The 22501-nt window shown below is 38.1% G+C and overlaps 1 protein-coding gene across 11 annotated transcripts in view; it reads left to right on the top strand.

The window, feature by feature from the left end:
• The window catches only part of FHIT (fragile histidine triad), a 1380266-nt gene that overhangs the window by 1185357 nt on the left and 172408 nt on the right, over positions 1–22501 (top strand). For all 11 annotated transcript variants that reach the window (XM_011358436.2, XM_011358435.2, XM_011358432.2 and 8 more), the window contains one exon: positions 15899–15967. In XM_011358436.2, the coding sequence (XP_011356738.1) occupies positions 15899–15967 (69 nt within the window). The remainder of the gene's footprint in view (positions 1–15898; positions 15968–22501) is intronic.

Raw genomic sequence — 22501 nt, 5'->3', positions numbered from 1 at the left:
TGGTCCCTTGACCAAAATTCAATTCTAAAGGTTAAAAGGCATAGGAAAGTTATCATAAACTGTTCACTTAACCTCACCCCTTATAAAGCCAACCCTGACTCACTCCATGAGGGAGCATTTGTGCTAAACTTTTCTAAAAGGTCTCTGCCATGGTAAATCTCAGGTCTTCGTCAGATTGGAGTTGTTAAGACTCTACTGTAGTTCCCTCTGTAAAGAAGGGTTTCGACTAAATGACATGATGCAGTTTGTCTCCGTTGATGGCTGGTTCATGGTGAACCATGGAGAATGATGTCAGCAAGGGTTCCATTCTGGACTAAAAATATTTAGTCAACCTAAATCTCAGGGCCTCAGTCACTGAAGTCACCCAGAAGAAGAAACATTATCAATTCTCATATTATCTCATTTCTGGGCACTGCCTATGGAATCACTCTGTCTCATTGAACAATAAAGTCTATTATGAGAAAAATGAGGGATGGATCTAGGGCTTTCCCCACTGCCTGTTTTCTTTTTTATTTCTATTGCCTTCGCAGTATTCATTGTTTGTGCTTCCAAGCCACAGACAGGGTCCCACAAATCTCCCTGGCTCCCTGTGTGGGAGCCAGGCTGAGATGATATGTAGTCCTCTGGATGCTCCCAGCATCATCATTCTAGACCCAAACTGAGATATGATTTAGAAGGTTCCCATAAAACTGGGATCATTGGCCTAATCAGAGCCATTTATCCTGTCTTGAGCTCTCAAATCAGTGCTCGTGGGTTGCAGGGAGTTGGGTGGGGGCGTTGGTTCTGGCATATTTTACAATGATTACTTTGAAAAGAATCTCATTTATGAAATTAATGCTCTTTGTAGCATATCTGAGTAGAACCCTCACAAGAAGCAACCGTTGTTCTTAGCAGTTCTGCAGGTTGAGATTTGGCCCATCCCTAAAAAAGGGTGTCATTTCTAAAGGCTCGACTCCAAAATAAATACCTGCTTATTTGCGTTAGAAGGAAAATGTAACCCTGTAAAACATGGTTCTGCTAATTCTTTCTAATTCAGGAACATTAGAAAAGAAAAAGGCATATGTACCAAAAGAAATTGGAATGCAAAAAAAAAAAATTCCAGCTGAGAAATATGATAAAATTTGGATCACACTAAATTCTATTTATGCTGAATATTTTATTTTGTTGAAGTCATTTGTGAAAATAGCCATATTGAAATGGTGAAAATCTTACATTCAGCTCGTGTTAAGGAAAGATGATGTTCATTTGAAAGATTTTGCAGTAACAGTCAAAGCAAGGAGTGAATTACTCATAGCACATCATAAAATGATGGGAGAGAGAGAGCTCCACTCTTAGCTGTCTGCTGCAGTACCTACAGTAAATAACCGCACACTCTTTAAATGTTCTGTGCAGGCCCAGAGATATTTATTCATACTAAAGAAACACAACTTCCATCTATGTAAAATGACTCCCTCCTGACAAAGTTTAAATAAATTGTTCCAACCCGCCAATAAAGCAGACTGACATGTCGCGAAGTGACAGCTGTCACTTTAACACATTTCATCAGCACGCGGCAGAGGCTGAGAATCTGTACCTTATCACACTGCAAAGAATCTTTGTTCTTTGATTTTTTTTGTTTTTTTTTTTTTCCCCCTTTTTTGTTTGACCACCCCATTTTTGGTTTTTGGCCAACCGGGAAGGAATTTTCTTGTTTCGTTTTTTTTTTTTTTTTTTTTTTTTCAATAAGCACCTGCTTTTTGGAAGACAGTTTGCAAAGCTTATTTGAAATAGATTAACCTTTTGAAATGATAATGACATAAAATAACTAACCTTCAACTTGAAGCCCAGCTTACGATCTTGACTGGATTCGGTTACTTCAGAGTGACTGTTTGGTACTCAAGTCATGTGTCTGTTTCCACATTCAGAAATGTCCATTTTATAGTAGCCCCATCTCCCCCAAATTTATAGATCTTCTGTCTGGTCTCTGTGTTAGCACTTGAAAGGGAACTAGCATAAGCTTGCCCTTCATGGCTGACCATTCTAAGTTTCTCATCACTTTTATTTAAGTCAGATATTAAAGGAGAAAACTATAGTAGTGATGCACTCAGCTGGTGAGATAATTAGGAAGTGCCATCTCCATAATTACTATGTCACTGTTTCCGGAGAGACATGAAAGCTTGTCTTATCTCTTTAACAGGACAAGTTGCTGATCCCCTTAACATTTTTTTCCCCTTTGAACTGATAATATTTCACAATTTTTTTGTTTTGTAAAATGTTCTTAAAAGGGAGGCTTGAGCAATAATGCACAGATTATGGAAATGATGCTCATTAAGTAGAGGGCGAGATTTCTAGAAAGCCACAGAGCTGCTTCGAAACATGTAACCTCCATTAGAGGCTTCATTTGAATGTTTATTCATGGAGCAGTAAACGTTTATTATTATATATTTATTGAAACATAAATTAAAGAACTGTAATTATGTGTATGGCAAACAGTAATGTGCATTTGTCACAAAAATGAGTAAGACAAGGAAAAATGCCATCATTGCTTCATTTGTATCTAAATCCTTTATTGTATACCTAACAGAAAGACTCCTAGAGGGAATACCTCTGCAGATTAATGTTCTGATATGGTGCATAAAGAAAAAAATACATATTCTAGATAGTCTTTTTAGCAAAGAGGGCATCCAGGAATTAATTTGCGAAGGTCAGAAGCTGTCCAAAAAGGGAGTGGATTTCTTCTCTCCTGAGAGAGAACTGCAGTGACTCTTATTAAAGTTAACGCTGAGCAAAGAATAAGTCCCTTTAGCAATCTGCACGATACTGATTGTTTTCAAGATGAGCTATTTGCTCCAGACACTCAAGCACATTTGAGTAGTTTTTAAAGAGGGCTTAGATGAAACTGGAGAGATAAGACCTTCAAACTTACATTTTGGTAAAAAGCTAATTTTCAATGGGGAAGAAAGGTATGTGCAAAGCAATCATCTTGACTCTGCATAGGCCACATTCATGTTTGTGCAGGACCTCTCAAGGAAAAGCAGAAGACAAGAGTGGCCAAGGGAATCTGTACAAACACATTTTTTTTTTGTCTTTTTTTAAAGCAAGCTAACAAATTAAGAATACTTGAGTTGTCCATCCCTCCACCCAGCCATCTATCTATCCATCTATCATCCATTGATCATTTACACAATGTGTCCTCTAAGCTAGAAAACTGAAGCGAGGGAAGGAAATAATTAGGAGACAAATACAGTAAGGACTATCCCAGAGTTCCAGACCAATGGAAGAGAAAACCCTACAATTATACTTTACGGGGAAAAGCAGTCATTGAGATACATGCAAAGAATCAGAGGAGCCCTGGAGATTTTGAAGACTACACAGAGGAGGTGGCATTTGAACTGGCTCTGAAAAACTGAGGGGAAGTAAGAAGCAAAGGGAAAGGAACTCCACAAGAAGGGAAGAACACTTTTTAAATTTTTCTTACCAAGAATATATCCCGTAAACACAGCAGCTGTAACAGTATCTGATAAAATATGGGGTTGACAAATTCTGAAATATTCTTTGTATCTCTTGAAAGTTTTTTGTTTTTTTTTGTTTCTGTTTTTGTTTTGTTTTGTTTTGTTTTACTGGAAGTTTTTCTAAGGTGCTGCACAGAAGCAAACAGACCTAGTTTCACAAAGAACCTGTGACCTCCTGTTTGTGAGGCTGAATAGAAAGCTTCTTTATCCTGGAATGATCTACCTGGGGTTCCACCTGTTTTGTTGCATGAGCATAACCTAATGCAGCAGAAATGACTATAAATGAGGTTTATCATGGTTTTATAGATCTTGCTTGAGTTTGTCAACTCTTTAAAGGGAAATTATTATAAATTCTACTTTCTTGCTGAGCAGTTTTAAAATTTGAAGCTGTTATGTCACTGAAAGTCAATCTTTAGCCAAAAAGTAATATAGAATATTTGTACAAGATTGATTCTCAAATTTATAAAACATCTGTTCTCTAGTGGGCCTGTCTTGCAGAAGTGCTTAATATCCTAAGCGTGAGTCGTATGTGGGGCAGTAGGCTTATAACTCTTGCTAGGCTGTTAGTGTCATACTTACGCTTTGAGATTGAGCAATCCTAAATTTCTCCTGTATATTTATATTTCTTCGTCTGTAACTTCTCTCATCTTCCCTCATCTTTCAAGTGGAGATAATACCAGTATCCTAATGCATAAGATTATTGTGCAGATTATATGAAATATGTAGGTAAAGTGTTTAGACCAATGCTAGTGTATTCTAAATAGTATTTCTAGCAATTGTTATGGTACAAGACTAAATGTATTTCTGAAAACCTGCCTCTCTGAACTGGAAGTCTTGGCTCTGCAGTGAGCCTTGCTAAACACATTCTGATCTGGACCGTTACCAACCCCCAAACTTGTGTTTTCTTTGTGACTGGATTCTTTGGGAAGGCCTCAGCTTCTGCTACCGAGGTTAGGGTTGGTGCAAGAACACTGCCAGCTATTTAGTTTCAAACTAAGTGTCACTGGAAGTACTCTTGCTTACAGGGCCTTGAAGATATCTTGATATAAACAACTCAGGACAAAATTAGTGGTCCGTCAAAAGGCACAGAGTAACTATTTCTAGCCCTTTTGTCAATGAGTCCCTTAGGATATCGGCATTGCAGAAGCAGCTAGTATGCCTTTCACAAAACAGGAGAAACACAGTGCTTTCCATGTGCCCAGATTTCCCAGTCAAGTTTGGGAACTTTAAGGCGGATCAAAAAAGATAAAGAACCAATCCAGTTTAAAAAACAAAGAAACAAACAAAAAAACAACCCCCCCCCCCAAAACCCTTCCAGAATTTGTGGAGACCCAGTAGAGTTTTGTGGCTTACAATTGTGTTTTTAATCCATATATCACTAGTGGTGCTCCAGTTCTGAGTTATAATAATATATCATGAGAGGGATGTTGCTCTTATGATATATGGGCACAGTACATCAGCTAAGCATCACAGGTTTGATGATATATGGCTCCAAACTACAATGAGAGTTTAAAGGAGATTTTAGCAACTAGATAGCTTTAAATTTCAAATTTTCTAAAAATTAAGGTCTTTTCAAGTCAAATAAAAGCAAGACGATGGAATCTGATGCTGTGAAAAGTGTCACTGAACTTGGAGAACCTGGGTACATGACTTTCCCTTTTGGCTTTCAACTCACAAGGTGGAAATAATTGGCAAGCTCTTCTATAGTTGCTCCTCTATGAGAGCAGAAGCCTAGAGAACTGAACGAACATGAACAAGTATTGATGCATCTCTTGTGCCAATCAGTTTTCCCCATCTTCCACATGCAGGCATGAGGGTAGCTCATCTTAGTCCCAAAGCAGTAGATCACTTGAGATGCTGTAAGAGGCTTTGGGTAAACCTGGGAGACACTATTTTTGTTTTCTTTGTTTTAAGGAGCTCTTCCAGTGAAATTCAGAACAAAAGAACAGATAAAAAGTAGATCAACTTCTTTGCCCATTGTTTACAAATTCAAAGCCAAGCATATAGGAAGAAAACTTGCCTTTTCTATCATTTGTCTTTGTAAAGGAAGCAATAATTGCAAATAAGAAAAATGAAAGGTAGATGGCATATGGGATACTCACCCTGAGCAGGAAATGGGAGCTGTTGTCATAGTTCTGTCACCTTTCCTGTTTTAATGATGTGTTTATATGATGGTAATGTTGCTTATGAAAATGTACCCATTTTGTTTAAAAACCACTCGCTTTTGGGGGCAAAGAAATCACTATCAATTAAGAAAGCAGGTGCTGAGAGAACTTTTCCTCCTCCATTTTTTAATTCTACTGCAATAAACAACAAAATGAGAAATCTCCCTACTGTTTGTGTAATAGACCCCAACAGGAACAGTGAGAGACAATTACATTTCAAGTAGCTTCTTCCATTTTCCTTAACTAAGTGAATTAAAGGGAAGAATGGTGGTGGAGTTACTGCCATGTGGAGCGAAACATCTGGGTATGAGGAATCAACATAGTCTCCCCTCCCATTATCTTGCTTACAGATTTTTAGTTCTTTGGCTTCCTCCAGTGGACTCTAACTCTCAAGCTACTGTAGATTTTGATGACTTCCCACTCCTCTCTGACTTGCAAAGGGCAGAGCATCGTGTTTCCCCCAAAAAGAACCATTTACTATCTCAGAAAAGAAGTCCTATAATATCACGGGGAAAAGCTGTCATTGAGATACATGCAAAGAATCAGAGGAGCCCTGGAGATTTTGAAGACTACACAGAGGAGGTGGCATTTGAACTGGCTCTGAAAAACTGAGGGGAAGTAAGAAGCAAAGGGAAAGGAACTCCACAAGAAGGGAAGAATACTTTTTAAATTTTTCTTACCAAGAATATATACCATAAACACAGCAGCTGTAACAGTATCTGATAAAATATGGGGTTGACAAATTCTGAAATATTCTTTGTATCTCTTGAAAGTTTTTTGTTTTTTTTTGTTTCTGTTTTTGTTTTGTTTTGTTTTGTTTTACTAGAAGTTTTTCTAAGGTGCTGCACAGAAGCAAACAGACCTAGTTTCACAAAGAACCTGTGACCTCCTGTTTGTGAGGCTGAATAGAAAGCTTCTTTATCCTGGAATGATCTACCTGGGGTTCCACCTGTTTTGTTGCATGAGCATAACCTAATGCAGCAGAAATGACTATAAATGAGGTTTATCATGGTTTTATAGATCTTGCTTGAGTTTGTCAACTCTTTAAAGGGAAATTATTATAAATTCTACTTTCTTGCTGAGCAGTTTTAAAATTTGAAGCTGTTATGTCACTGAAAGTCAATCTTTAGCCAAAAAGTAATATAGAATATTTGTACAAGATTGATTCTCAAATTTATAAAACATCTGTTCTCTAGTGGGCCTGTCTTGCAAAAGTGCTTAATATCCTAAGCGTGAGTCATATGTGGGGAAGTAGGCTTATAACTCTTGCTAGGCTGTTAGTGTCATACTTACGCTTTGAGATTGAGCAATCCTAAATTTCTCCTGTATACTTATATTTCTTCATCTGTAACTTCTCTCATCTTCCCTCATCTTTCAAGTGGAGATAATACCAATATCCTAATGCATAAGATTATTGTGCAGATTATATGAAATATGTAGGTAAAGTGTTTAGACCAATGCTAGTGTATTCTAAATAGTATTTCTAGCAATTGTTATGGTACACGACTAAATGTATTTCTGAAAACCTGCCTCTCTGAACTGGAAGTCTTGGCTCTGCAGTGAGCCTTGCTAAACACATTCTGATCTGGACCGTTACCAACCCCCAAACTTGTGTTTTCTTTGTGACTGGATTCTTTGGGAAGGCCTCAGCTTCTGCTACCGAGGTTAGGGTTGGTGCAAGAACACTGCCAGCTATTTAGTTTCAAACTAAGTGTCACTGGAAGTACTCTTGCTTACAGGGCCTTGAAGATATCTTGATATAAACAACTCAGGACAAAATTAGTGGTCCGTCAAAAGGCACAGAGTAACTATTTCTAGCCCTTTTGTCAATGAGTCCCTTAGGATATCGGCATTGCAGAAGCAGCTAGTATGCCTTTCACAAAACAGGAGAAACACAGTGCTTTCCATGTGCCCAGATTTCCCAGTCAAGTTTGGGAACTTTAAGGCGGATCAAAAAAGATAAAGAACCAATCCAGTTTAAAAAACAAAGAAACAAACAAAAAAACAACCCCCCCCCCCAAAACCCTTCCAGAATTTGTGGAGACCCAGTAGAGTTTTGTGGCTTACAATTGTGTTTTTAATCCATATATCACTAGTGGTGCTCCAGTTCTGAGTTATAATAATATATCATGAGAGGGATGTTGCTCTTATGATATATGGGCACAGTACATCAGCTAAGCATCACAGGTTTGATGATATATGGCTCCAAACTACAATGAGAGTTTAAAGGAGATTTTAGCAACTAGATAGCTTTAAATTTCAAATTTTCTAAAAATTAAGGTCTTTTCAAGTCAAATAAAAGCAAGACGATGGAATCTGATGCTGTGAAAAGTGTCACTGAACTTGGAGAACCTGGGTACATGACTTTCCCTTTTGGCTTTCAACTCACAAGGTGGAAATAATTGGCAAGCTCTTCTATAGTTGCTCCTCTATGAGAGCAGAAGCCTAGAGAACTGAACGAACATGAACAAGTATTGATGCATCTCTTGTGCCAATCAGTTTTCCCCATCTTCCACATGCAGGCATGAGGGTAGCTCATCTTAGTCCCAAAGCAGTAGATCACTTGAGATGCTGTAAGAGGCTTTGGGTAAACCTGGGAGACACTATTTTTGTTTTCTTTGTTTTAAGGAGCTCTTCCAGTGAAATTCAGAACAAAAGAACAGATAAAAAGTAGATCAACTTCTTTGCCCATTGTTTACAAATTCAAAGCCAAGCATATAGGAAGAAAACTTGCCTTTTCTATCATTTGTCTTTGTAAAGGAAGCAATAATTGCAAATAAGAAAAATGAAAGGTAGATGGCATATGGGATACTCACCCTGAGCAGGAAATGGGAGCTGTTGTCATAGTTCTGTCACCTTTCCTGTTTTAATGATGTGTTTATATGATGGTAATGTTGCTTATGAAAATGTACCCATTTTGTTTAAAAACCACTCGCTTTTGGGGGCAAAGAAATCACTATCAATTAAGAAAGCAGGTGCTGAGAGAACTTTTCCTCCTCCATTTTTTAATTCTACTGCAATAAACAACAAAATGAGAAATCTCCCTACTGTTTGTGTAATAGACCCCAACAGGAACAGTGAGAGACAATTACATTTCAAGTAACTTCTTCCATTTTCCTTAACTAAGTGAATTAAAGGGAAGAATGGTGGTGGAGTTACTGCCATGTGGAGCGAAACATCTGGGTATGAGGAATCAACATAGTCTCCCCTCCCATTATCTTGCTTACAGATTTTTAGTTCTTTGGCTTCCTCCAGTGGACTCTAACTCTCAAGCTACTGTAGATTTTGATGACTTCCCACTCCTCTCTGACTTGCAAAGGGCAGAGCATCGTGTTTCCCCCAAAAAGAACCATTTACTATCTCAGAAAAGAAGTCCTATAATATCAGCTTAACTACATAATCTGGGTAATGAAGACATAGAAATAAATGAATTACCCAGTGCTTCAAGGCTATCAGTTGAATTATATGAATGAGACAGGTCTGATATCTAGAGAGATCTGTGCTATTTCATTGGTTATTAGAAGATAGCCCCAAATTTAGTCTACTTCTTGAGAGAACATTGGTATATCATTTGATTATTTCTTTCTCATAGGGTGGAAAGCTTTACTTCCACATTTATAGTATCAATTTTTAAGTTTTTCTCAATTAAAAACATTAGCTACCATTTTCTTAAGAATGTTATATGCTAGTAACTGCATAGCACTATACCTGTACTATCATATCCTCACCAAAACATAAAGAATAAGAACAGTTACTGTCTCCATTTCCTAGATGAGGAAACAGCCTTAATGAGATTGAATACATTGCCCAAGGTCATCAGACTTGTCAAAGTGGCAGAGCTGAGATTCCAAGCCAGGTTGAGAGGATGTCAAATCCCATCTTTGTTATGCTATCATATTTCCCAATTAAATAACTAATAATTCAGGTGACCATATGTCTTGGTTTATTTGGAATAGTCCAGATTTAGGCCTATAGTTACAAATGGGCCATTGTAGTTTGTGAACAGTGTCTCCTTTCACTCCTAGAAGTTCCACTTTGTACATTGTCCTCTAACTAATCGTATGTTTCATGCTGTGAAATCTCATGTCTGCTGATTCTAAGTGTTCTCATCTGCCTCCGGGGTGTGGCGGGGGAGGGGGGAAGACGGGGGCGGGGGCGGGGCAGAGAGGAGAAGAAGGGAGGGAGGCAGGTTATTGTGAAGTTCTTGTGAAAAATGGCCTGCCAACTCTATCATCTGCTTCTTGGCCATTTACGCATCTTCTTTGGACAAATTCTTGTTCCTCCTTTGCCTGTTTTTTTTTTGTTGAGATTTTCCTTTTTTTTTCAATTGAGTTGAAATAGTTCCTTATGTGTCCTAGATACAAGTACCTTATCATATGTATGATTTGCAAAATTTTTCTCCCATCATGTGGGTTGCCTTTTCATTTTCTCAATGGTATCCTTTGAAGCACAAAGTTTTACATTTTGATGATATTCACCCTCTTCCACTTTTAAGGACCCATTGTGGTTACACTGAGCCCAGCTGGATAGTCCAAGAACACCCATACTCTCTCAATTCTAAAGGCAGATTATCAACCGTAATCCATTTGCAACCTTAATTCCATAACATAATTCTTTATGTTATGGAACCTAACATAGTCATGAGTCCAAGGATTAGGATATGGACATATTGGAGGGGCTCATTGTCTGCTTACCACAGCAGCATTTTTGTTATTTTTTAGAATCAGATTTGCCTTCTGCTGTTGCTCGCTTGCAGATATGAGGGAGAGGGGTTCATCTTGGGTAAGCTGATGAAGGCTACAGGACACTAGTTATGGAGCAGTGTAGCTCTCTAGCTTTCCCTGCCCTTTCCCCTGCCAGGATTTTATTCCCTACAATTGAATTGCAATATATTCTAATGAGGACAAAGACATAGGTGTGACTACACTGACCATTCTCAGGTCAGTACGGAGGTAAAGTAGATATATTCAAAAGGATGGAAGGAGAAGCACAGGTAGCACAAAAGAAGTAGTTCCTACAAAAATGTTGTCGGGGGATTAAAGCTCAGAGAGATCCTACCTTTGCAGAAAAACCTAAAGTTAATAGAAAGGTCTTTTAAAGTTGAAATTTTGCTCGAGCAAGTGAGCCAAGAAAGTGTGGATTGTCTACTTGGTGCAAATTTCATAAAATTAATAAATGAAGGGGAAAAACACTTGATATTGAATAACTCTGTTAATCTATACACTATATTGGGTGTGGCTTTCAATTAGGAAATGGAACTCAGGTGATAACACGCTTGCTCTAAGTGAATTCAAGGGCAAACCCCATCCTATGATCCTCAAGGGACTTGCAGATGTGACCAAAGACATTACTGAGAAACCATGAAGCTTGGGAAAGGAATCAAGAGGCCACAGAGAGGAGGTGTCTTTATGTGTAGACCGTGGAGAAGCAGGCGGCCTCTTGGGAGATGGTGTCATTTGGTGGTGAAGATCAGACACCCAGTATCTATGAGACTTGGGTTTAGATTTCAGCTCTTGATCACTCCCTGCGGGAATTTGGGCAAGTTACTTAACCTCTTGGGTCTGTATTGTCACCTGGAAATGGTGATGCATTTATTAACTACCTCTTAGGAGTATGGTAAAGATTAATTGAAATAAGGATGTAAATTAAATCAGCCCAAGGATTAGCATGTTGTGAGCTTTCAATAAATGTTAACAACAATTACCACTACTAATGATGATAATTTTAGAAACTAGTATGTTCAGGAACCTTAAACCAGCATTTCCCAAAGTGCTTTTCTCCCTCATCTGGAGCTACTCCCCATGATTTCTTTGCAAAACTCCTTGGAAAAGTTGTCTGAGCTAATTTACCTCCCTTTCTTCATCTTCCACTCTCAGTTAAATTCATTTGTTTGTTTGTTTGTTTGTTTGTTTTAACAGTTCTATTGATATATAATTCACATACCATAAATTTGCTCTTCTTAAATGTACAATTCCATGTTTTTTTAGTATATTCACAAACTTGTATAATTATCACAACTCTTTGATTCTAGAATATATTCATCATCTCCAAAAGAAATCTTGTGCCCATTAGAGGTCACTCCTGTTAATTTCCTTCCTGTCTCCATGAACTTGCCTATTCTGGACATTTCAAATACATGGAATCTTACGATATTTGGCCTTTTGTGTCTGGCTTTTCTCACTTAGTATAATTCACATAGCATAATTCTTTTAGTTAGCAGTACTTTGTTCCTTTTTATGGCCAAATCGTGTTCCATTGGCCATGCAACATTTTATTTTTCTGTTCATTCTTGATGGACAATTGGATTGTTTCCTTTGGCTGCTATGAGTAATACTGCTATACATATTCATGTACAATTTTTGGTGTGGACATATATTTTATATCTCTTGGATACATGCTTAGGGTGGAATTACGTTTAACTTTTGGAAGAACTGCCAAACCATTTTCCAAAGCAGCTGCACCGTTTTATATCTCCACCAGTAATGTATGAGTGTTCTAATTCTCCATTTCCTCACCAACACTGTTATTGTTTTGTGTTTTTTGTTTTGTTTTGTTTTCCATCCAGTGAGTGCGAAATGCTATCTCAGTATGGTTTTGATTTGCATTTTATTAATGATTAACGATGTTGAGCATATAGTCATGTCCTTTTCAGTTAAGTTTTTATACCCCCAAATTTCAGTGAAACCAACTCGAGCTTTCAATGGCGTTGACACTGTGGATTATACCCTCCTTCTTGAAATTCTTTCTTAGCCTTTGAACTTACCCTCTCTTTTTTAACCTCCTACCTTCTGTGTCCTTAGGCTGAATCCTATTGCCTTTCTTCTCAAATTACAAATGGTGAATTGTTCCAATTCTGAATTTTTAGCTCTGCCCGTGATATTTTTCTCCATGACACTTATCGCCACCTAAAATTAAATTGTATGATTATTTATTTATTTACTTGCTTATTGTCTGCATTGCCCACTGGATTGTAACTCTACAGGGGCAGGGACTTTGTCTTGTTCATCACTGTATCTCTGGTTCCTAGAATAGCACCTGGTAATAAATATTTTTTTTATAAATAAATGTATGTATTAGAAAAAACATAAGTGGATTTTATATGAATAAAGAACTAGAGGCTCCATAAGTAAGTTTCTAGATTGCTAATTGAACAAACTTAACCAAATCTCTTTCATCTGGTCCTTTCAGATACTTTAATATGCTAATGAGCATTTTGAAATTTATCCAATGAAAACATTTTTGATATGGAAGGTAATGTGTATTTTTTGAACTCTTTCAACTCGAGCAGCTAAACTGCTTGAAACTCTAGCAAAAAATCTAGCAACATTTTGTAGTGCTTTATTAATTGGAATTTTCGTTAGCACTTAGAAAAGTAAGCTGTGATCACCAAGGCTCAATACAAAATAACTAAGAACAGGTTTTGTCAAATTATCTCCATCTGTGCTGTTCATAACATTTTTATCAGGATGACATTCCATCGGAAGACTATGGCAATGGTATTCTTTCACAACAGTGAGGTTTTGAGCTGGCTTTATCATGATTTTTCTCAAAAGTTAAATGGGTTGTCAGGATCTTGTGATCAGTCTGTCACTTAATAATTTATGTCAAGATATCAGGCTAGGTTGAGATCTATCCCCTGCGGGAAATCACGTATTCAGTGAGCTATTTGCTGTCATCAGTGTCACAGTGAACCACAGTGAATTTCAAGGGGTTACCAATGATCAAGAGTGGCATTTCTAGGACTGGGTTGTAACAGAGCCTAGAGAAGTAGCCCTGAACACTAAACCAGCAGAGCAAGGTGAGGATACGGAGGCATGGGTTGGGCCTGGTCCCGGGAGGTTCTCCTAATGTAAGTTCATAGCCAGCTCTATGTCGTTAGTAGGCAACAACAAGCATACCCTTAAGGACAAGGTACAGAAGGTGGCCAGAGTGCAAGAAGCCAGGGGAGCATTCAGTAATAAGTCTCCCATAATGCAATAGGGAAAAGCCAAACCGTTAGTGACCTTGGTGCCCACATTAGCACATTTGGCAGGAGAAGGGTTCAGAAACCAGATGGATAGTCTAAGGCGGTGGTTCTCAGTATGGCCCTGGAGCAGCAACACTGGCATCACTTCAGAACTTGTTAGAAATGCTAATTTGAGGGCCTAGTGATCTGTGTTTCACCAAGCCCCTGGTGCCTGTTCAAATTTGAGACCCACTAGTCAAAGCAATAGAAATAAGCTGGAGCAACAGAGAAAATTTAACTGTACCCCATTCAGGGAGCTTCTTAAATATCCTTCCTGCTAGTGTGGGAACCAATCCCTGAATATGATCTCTACTTAGTGGGCGAATTAGAAAAAAATGATAACAAAAGTAAAATATAAGACTAATACTACTGTAGGTATATGTTGAGTACTGATTGTGTAGTAAGCAGCTTAATAAGTACATGCTTAGCAGATTTGATCCTCTTAACAACTTTGTGAGATAAAAAATGTTATAGATGGGAATACTTAGATACAGGCCTTATGAGGCAAGGCCACACAGCTAGTAAGTGGTACGTCCAGGATTTGCATTAGGCAGTTTGACTGCAGAACCCTGGTCTGGAGTACCTGATTAATAGAAAGTACAGCTAAATGAATGGATGGAAGGAAGAAAGCAGGGAAGGATGGACAGATGAGACTCAGGGAGAAGGGAAGAAAAAAGAAAGAAAGGAGGGAAAAACAGCAGCAGGTTTGGAATTAAGGATCGAGTGACAGTTCTTTCTAAGGGCGGCTATTGCCTTGTACTGTGCCATTTTTCTGGGGTTGCTTTTAAGTCAACTCGCCCATGGACTTCAATAAATTTCACCTTGGGCCCATCCTGAGCTGCTTTCTCTTAAGAATTTGGTTCCATAGGTAGTTTGTCATTTTTTTTTTTTCCTGTCTCCCCCACCCGCATGCTTACATAGTCTTTGTGACTTAAGTATACACGCATCCCGGTTGCTGAGGAATCTGTGACTGGCTTCATCACTGACTGAAGAATATTCTGGTAAAAACATGTCACTCTTTGGGGACGGTGTGCTCAAGGGCTGATGGGAAGCTCCTCTCTGCTTTGTTCACCTTGGACTGCCTTGTTCCGTGCCTTCGTTTTAATAGCGTATCATTTTCTTCTCCTTGTGCAGCAGAGCCACAGGGACACTTAATCTCACATTCTCCAGAGGCCCTTCGGAGGCTTCGAGTCTGATCGTGTAATCAAAAAGGGGTGGGTGTGATTAGGGATGAGGTTTGATTCTTTGTCTGCCTCTTTACATTTAGACTTTTCATTTTCACATTCCTCCCCATAGTTTGTAATAAGCGGAGGAACATAGCTCAAGGGCAGGAATAAAGTTTAACTTCAGCCGGGGTACAATAGAGGCTATTTGGAAGGTAAAACTTTCAAATGGTAGTTTAGCCTTGAAGAATATATTGAATTAGATATGCTGTGTGCCTTGATTCACAACCGCTGCATAATAGCATTGCTGTGTATATTACTTGGGTAGTTTCATAGACTAAAGAAATGGGCTGTTTAAAAGATTAACGTCACAGAATCAGTATATGTGCTAATAAAAAAGGTGGGGGCAGGAACCAGACCACCTGGCTTCCTGTGCTGACTACCACTTCCTGTGGTGCCTTCACTTCTCTGAGCAGAGACTTCCTCCTCAGTAAAGTGGAGATTGTAGTAGAACTTGCCTCATGGGATTATTCAGAGCATTGAATGAGATAAATGCCAAGCACAGAGCTTCCTTATCATAATAATTGAAAGTTTAAAAATGAGAATTATTTATATTATTATTATATGATTATTATTTGAAACTCCGATTCTGTAATTTGGCCCATGCTCCTTCATACTCTCACTCATTTGCTCTTATGCAGTTCTCTGTTAGCCAATTTTTATTTCTTGTCAGTTTCAGAGACACTGTGGTCACCTTTTAAGACGTGCTGTCATTTCAAAGCACTGGCTAAATACAACCAAGACTGACAACTATGAATAATTCCACAGAGCCCCTAAAACAATGGCATTTCACTCAAACTCTCATGTGTGCCACCAACTTGTTCTCTCGCTTTGTGCCTCTATTCTCCACAGATTTAAGATATCGTTACTGAAGGTGAACGGCATCTTCCTCTGAAAAATAATCCAGCAGAAACCAATGTGGAGTAATTGGGTTTCATGAGAGCATCACTGTCAAGTGTAAAAATATATGGGGAGATAATCACATTTTATTTTTTTCTTTCTTGTACATTTCAGCACGTTCACATCCACGTTCTTCCCAGGAAGGCTGGAGACTTTCACAGGAATGACAGCATCTATGATGAGGTATGTCTGCTCTCTCCGATCTTATTGTTTGATCACAGGGGCTGTCTATGCAATGAAATCCATCTAAATAACTAGGTATTGACATAGATATGGTCTTAAAAGAGATTCCACCTAATATGACTTGGGAAGTGGCAGTAGAGGTGAAGTAACCCAGAACGGCCATTACAGGAACTGAAGACAAATGAATTTATAATGATTTTCTTTTTCAAATCAAACTGGGCAGAAACTGAATGTCCTCGGGATTTGTGCCTGTGATTTACCGGGACACTAAATGTTTGCATACAGACCTGACCCAAAGTCTCCATAGGAGAAAATCTATAGGACAATCAATAGAAATTAAGCGGATTGATATATGATTATTTAATCAAATGCTACATTTAATTTTTAAAATACTTGGAACTCAGCTTGTCTCTCTAGCATTTGTTCAAAGTCAAACTGTGAATTATCATAAGCCAAAACGAGGTTGATTTGAATGATATAAGTTTAACCATGTATTAGTTGCATTTTAGCAGTTAGCTGATTTCTAGTTACTTCCATTCAAAGATATAAATGTGAAACTATTACAAAGGTCAATTGGCAAGAACCAGGTGATTTGCCTCTAGGGTGTAGTCTGCATGAGAACCTTTAAGTGTCTGTCTGTACTATGTGGAGCACATAGGCTATGATGGATCAGGCTGGCGTAAGATGATTTTGATTTAACTATTTAGCCAATGAAAAGTAAATATGATCCCCATGTGTATTAGTGGATAAGATGGCAAGGGCACCCTGGAGTGCTTGGTTGAAAAGGGCTTCCAGGCTATTTCTAGATGCAATAAGGAAATGTGCTGTGATTGATTAGCAATGTCTGCCCCGGGTATCAACTATGAGAGTGCCATTTGACACTCCTGTTCTAACACTTTGAGAATGGTTTCTAAAGTAACTTTTTATTTTAGTTGTTTATCATGTGGCTCTACCAGGTAAACTCCACCTAATAATCTCCACCTGATTTCCATGGGTCAGCTAGAACCTATGCAACATTGTGTGTGTGTGTGTGTGTGTGTGTGTGTGTGTGTGTGTGTGTATTTTTAAGGCTTCTTTACAGTAACTGAACATTAAAATGGCTACCTGGGCCCTGAAAATAAAGAACCAGAGCTCAGCAGTTAGTTTTGAGACTTACAATTAATTTTTTCTGGGACTCACTGGTTCTTTTGAGGTGATTGGTTATTATGCTTTTGGGACGTCCCTCACTATCTGTGCTTCCTGTGTTTTCCGAGAGCTGAAATAGACCTGTGTAGGGTGGAAATGCTCTAGTCATTGGTCCCTCGGTGCTAGTTGGTAGACCAATTGCTGCATATCCCAATTCCTAGGAGGTCCCAACCCTAGTGATTGCCGAGGCTCTGAGGAAGCAGTAATCATGTGTGCCTAGGGAAGTCCCCAGGAGATTCTGATGTATGGCTAGATATGGAAATAGTCTTTCCAGAATTTGGGCTTTCTTGAAGTCATATCTTATAATATTGTAATTCAAATTTATTTTCATTGGATATGGAATGTGGCTTGAGGTTGATAAAGGGTTAGATCATTTGAAAGAAAGTCAGAATTATGGAGTAATTATAAAGGGATGCATTTTTTCAAAATACAATTACTGATCTCATTAGCATAAACTAAGGTTAATAAAATGTTGCCAAGTACAGGCTATTTTAATGAATAAATTAGCACATGATTTATATACAAGTGAATACATCTAAAGTGGTATTTAAAAACCTGAAAACACTGTTTTCGTCGGCTGACTGTCACCTTGAAATCTTGTTTATATTCCAAGTGTGCTTGTGATAGAAGCTGCAGGGCTACATTTCAGCCCAGTTTGAGATACAGTGTCTGACACTGAGGTAGGTATGTGACCTTTCTCTCCCCGCCTACTCTTTGCTCTTGTGTGCGTGCTCTCACAGCATCTGTGGCCCCACAGATGAGACAACCCATGTCCCTACCTCCTACATATTTGGAGAAGCATCTTACAAGAAGTAATTACTATGAGAGGTTTTTTTAATCAACTGGTAAGTCATATGTAGTATAGATTGTGTCCACTGAGGGAGATTGTGGTATAAGACTATAAAGCGAATGCACTTTGAAGACAGGTAGAATTAGGTTCAAATCCCAGAACCACCTAGTGGTTGTGTGACATTGGGCAAGTTACTTAACCTCTGTTTTAATTCTCTCATCTTTAAATTGGAAATAATACACATTAAAGGTTGTTATGTGTCATATATGACATACTATATATTAAAAGCTTATTATAAGACTTGGTACATACTAAGTCTTTATTAATAGGTAGCTGCTTCTGTTCTCTTACTCATCTTAAAAAAAAAAAAAAAAAACACAACAAAATACTAAAAAAACTAGCAATGGTAGGTAAATGGAGAAGCCATGTTTGAAACCAGATTATTGGATGCTCTCATTCAGCACTTTCCAAGGGTCAGATTTCCGATTTTCCCTCCACTTTAAATCACTAATTTTCAGATTCATTTTCTTCTTTACATAAAAATATTTATCCAGTTTGAGTGCTTAATAAGATACTGTCTAGAAAGTGGCATGAGAAGCATGAAGCACTGCACAGGCATTATTTGTATAAGATGTAATGTACATTAGACTGAGTGACCTTAATCGGAGATGATGGAGTGATGAGGGACAGCATTCCTTTAACTAAACGGAGCACTCGCTCTCAATTATGCATCTGTCCATGAAATACAGCAAACAGACTGCCTTGGAGGGTGGGTAGTAGGGAATAGGGACAGCAGGAAACTGAGCTCTGTGAAATGTAATTGTAATCCTACTGCTGCAGAAATAGAAAATGATGTCTAAAGAAGCCCTGGATTGTAAATTAGCTTGGAATGTTGTGTTCTCCACGGGCGCCGTTTAAGAAAGATAATGACAAACTAGAGAAGGTTCACAGAAAGGTGATAGGGGTGGTAGAAATAGTGATTTGGGGAGCAGCTGAAGATAGAGATGTTTTGTCTGGAGAAGGGAAAACTCGTAGAGGGAAGATAGTGATAGGGCCACTGTTTCTAAATATCTAAAGGGCTGGCAGGTAGGAAAGGTATTAAATAGTCTATGTGGCTCCAGGGGGAAGATTTGGGACTTTTAGATTCCAAGGAGGCAGATATCAGCTCCAACAAGTCAAATTGATAGAAACTTCTGAACACTTACAGTGACTTGGGGGGATGTGGCGGTACCTTCCCCCTCCTGGATCCATGCTAGCACAGAGTAGATGGCCATGATTCTTCAGGAGGACTTCTACATTCAGTCCTTGGATAGACCACATGGTTCCATGATTTTATAATGCTGGCCCATTTGATCATTACCTCCATATTTAGGTTATGCAAGTTCTGTAACCAATAGTGCTTTTTGTTGTTGTTGTTGTTGTTAGTATTCTAGCATTTGGATAGCTGCCTAAGAAAACATTCTTTTTTGTTGAGTTCATGGACATATAAAATATAACTCTTCTTTGACTTACATAAAACTATGCTCTGTTGATTTTTCTCATTCCCATCCTACTTTCCACTTTTATTCCAGCTCGTTGTTGCACATCGATAGTCTATGGGAATTGTTTGCTTCATCAAGTATTATTTTGCTTAAAAAATATTATTTAATGATGTGCTTCTTTTTTGCCTGTAAACTATTTTTTAATGAGTCTTAATGTTATTGAGCATGTCACTCATTCTCTAGGTCACTATAGTTCCCACCATTTCCTGTCTCTTACCAAGGTAAGAGACACTGCCTCACTGCTTTATACCTGCCTGACCCCTGAAGGCATTTGAATTTGAGATCCCTGACTGTATCATAGGATACTCTTCTTCTCTTTATCACTCAAATGTTACAACTCCCAGGATTCTCTGTCTAGTCCGCTGTGTATGCCACTTACCTGTAGCATTCATTTTACATCTTTGCTTACTCATTTACAATGCTATGGCCCTGGTGAGTTCTTCAACTTCAGTAGTGCATTCTGTCCACCTTCCTAGCTCTTGTTATTCTCATTCTCTCTCATTGCTTGGCTTTGTTAAATATATTATTTTTGTTCCCACCTTTGCACATGTAGTTTTCTTTGCCTATAATATCTTTCATTTTCTCTTTCCTGTCATGTGACTTCATGTCTTCATCCAAATCTCAGCTCAAGTATCATCTACTCAAAGTTTTTTTCATTGATTGCCCCACTCCATCTAAGATAGATAATCCCCTATCTCCTCCACAGTAACTCTATCATATTACCATGTTTATTTCCTTTTTATTATTTACCACACTTGAGATAATTTATTAGTTTATTATTCAATGTCTATATCCCTCACTTCACTGTAAAGCCTTGAGAATAGGGACCTAATCTGTCATAAAGCGGTTATTCAACACATTATTTGTTAAATTAATGAATACATGAAAGAACAAGGTGTTGAACTAGAAGAACCTGAAGTTCCCTACTAGTGCTAACATAATTTAAAAGAGAGAACATCAATTTATTAACTCATAGCTACATTGAGTGAGATTCTAATGTGGTAATATCAGCCATCTGAGGTTAATTTAATGGAGCATTGATGGAATGACAAGATGTTTGTCAGAAATTGTGTGCAGATGGCTGCAAATTGTGGCTCCTCAGAAAGGCTGGGCGAAGTAATTATAAATCTTTTCTGATTACTGAGCAAGCCTGGTAGGCACATGTCAAAGTTGATAAGTAACTTGCCTCCTCTAAAGGTTAGACTTGTGTGTCTGTAACAATTACAGATGTGGGATTTGCTGAAATCAGGTTCAAGAGCTTCTCTTCCTTTTATTCCAACCTTGACTTTCATATCTGACTTTATCTTCACCTGCTCTTCCTCCAGCTCTCTGTCCTGGATTTGTCTTTGCATATTTTGTTTTCTACTTTATCTTCTCCATTTCAGAGGATGAGTCTCTCTACTTCCCCTCAAAACTAAGTTTAAACTACACCCTTCCCAAGGCAGAATTTCTTATAAAGCCCTTTCTCTATGGTTCTCTATGCAGATCTTATTTATTAGTTGCTCCCAAACTCATTCTACATTTATGTTTTTTAAATTTCCATGAATTATGTGAGGCCTTCTCTAAGCTCAGTGGGCCCTCCGTTATCTTGACAAGTTGATGAAGATTATGCTAATGACATAAATGGGTACTTGGATAAAAGAGCATGTACAGCTAATGTGGAAGAGGGAAAAACCTATTGCCTAATGCCATGGTACATCATCTCATTAATTCTATAAGGCTTACCCTAGCTGTGTCCCAAATAAGCAACTCTCATAATTGTGTTGGACAATTCATGAAATGTTTATGGGTGACATTAAATGGTTGTGATTGTGTACTGTGTAGGAAACCCATTACTGATGAAGAAAGTGACTATTATTAAAGCAAATGGGAATAGCAATCAGCAGTCGGACAAATTCAACCATGAATTTCATAGACAGAGCAACTGTAGGTTCAAGCATGTCATGGAAACAATTGCGTGGCTTAACACAATGCATGAACAAAATCAATTTGCTAAAATGCAGGTCATTTGGCCTTGAGTGCCAGAGAGAACTATTATATTGCAAATAATATTTGAACTTGGATCTCTTTCACACACCATTTGATAATGGACTCAAAGTCAATGGGTCCCCAGTTGACTCTCCAAAAATGAAGGAATGTTTCAAGGAGACAGTTAATTATCTTCCCCCCTCCACTGGGTTCAATGATGTCCTCATTCTGAGGGATGAGTTTTTGAGTGTTTGAGAATTTTTTAATGTAAACTTTGTTACCCCTTGTTCAGAATAAAATAAAAACTCTGTGCGTTCTTCTAAATTTGTGAGAACTTGTAACTCAAAAAATCTGAATGTGCTATAACCAACAACAAAAAAATACATAGTAGTGGTAATTTAATGATTTGTGACATTGAATTCTCTCTGAGTGAATCTCTAAATGCTCTTTGGCTACCTATTTTAATAAGAGAAATGGATGGACATCTGGTTTACTCTTTCCTATGTCAGGTTATCATTGAATTAAATCTTTATGTCCCTTTGCAGAGAGAAACAAAATTAGCAGAGAAGCATTTATCTGGTTAAAATTATTTCCACCATTTTTTCCTAGTAGAAACAAGAATTCAGGGACTATACAATTTAGATTAGTAATATTTGGTAGAGTCTACCATATGTGGAATTTTGAGAAGCATGGAGGACTATAACGGTGGACTGGTGGCTTACAGGAAAAACTCGTGAAATGATTAAATATGAGGAAAAAAATTGAAGGAGGGCAGAAGGGTGATGATGAGAAGATAGGTACCTAGAGAATGAACCCCAAGGCAAAGGATGACACCTCTGTGGTTTTCCCTAGCCTGCTTTGAGAATTGCCACTTCAGGTCAGTTTTCTCAGAACTGCTATCCTCTTTCATTTGAATGTGCTCAATTGCGTATTAGTGAGAAACAAGAAAAAGTTAACCACACATTGGTCCATCCATAGTACCAAAGTAAAACCACTCCATGTAGTTCTCACTTATTGTTTTCTGAGTAAGGCTTTGTCTAAGGAGTTATA

This window comes from Pteropus vampyrus, unplaced genomic scaffold (assembly GCF_000151845.1).
Source record: "Pteropus vampyrus isolate Shadow unplaced genomic scaffold, Pvam_2.0 Scaffold41, whole genome shotgun sequence".
Lineage (NCBI taxonomy): Eukaryota > Metazoa > Chordata > Mammalia > Chiroptera > Pteropodidae > Pteropus > Pteropus vampyrus.
This window is presented reverse-complemented; position numbering and strand designations above follow the sequence as displayed.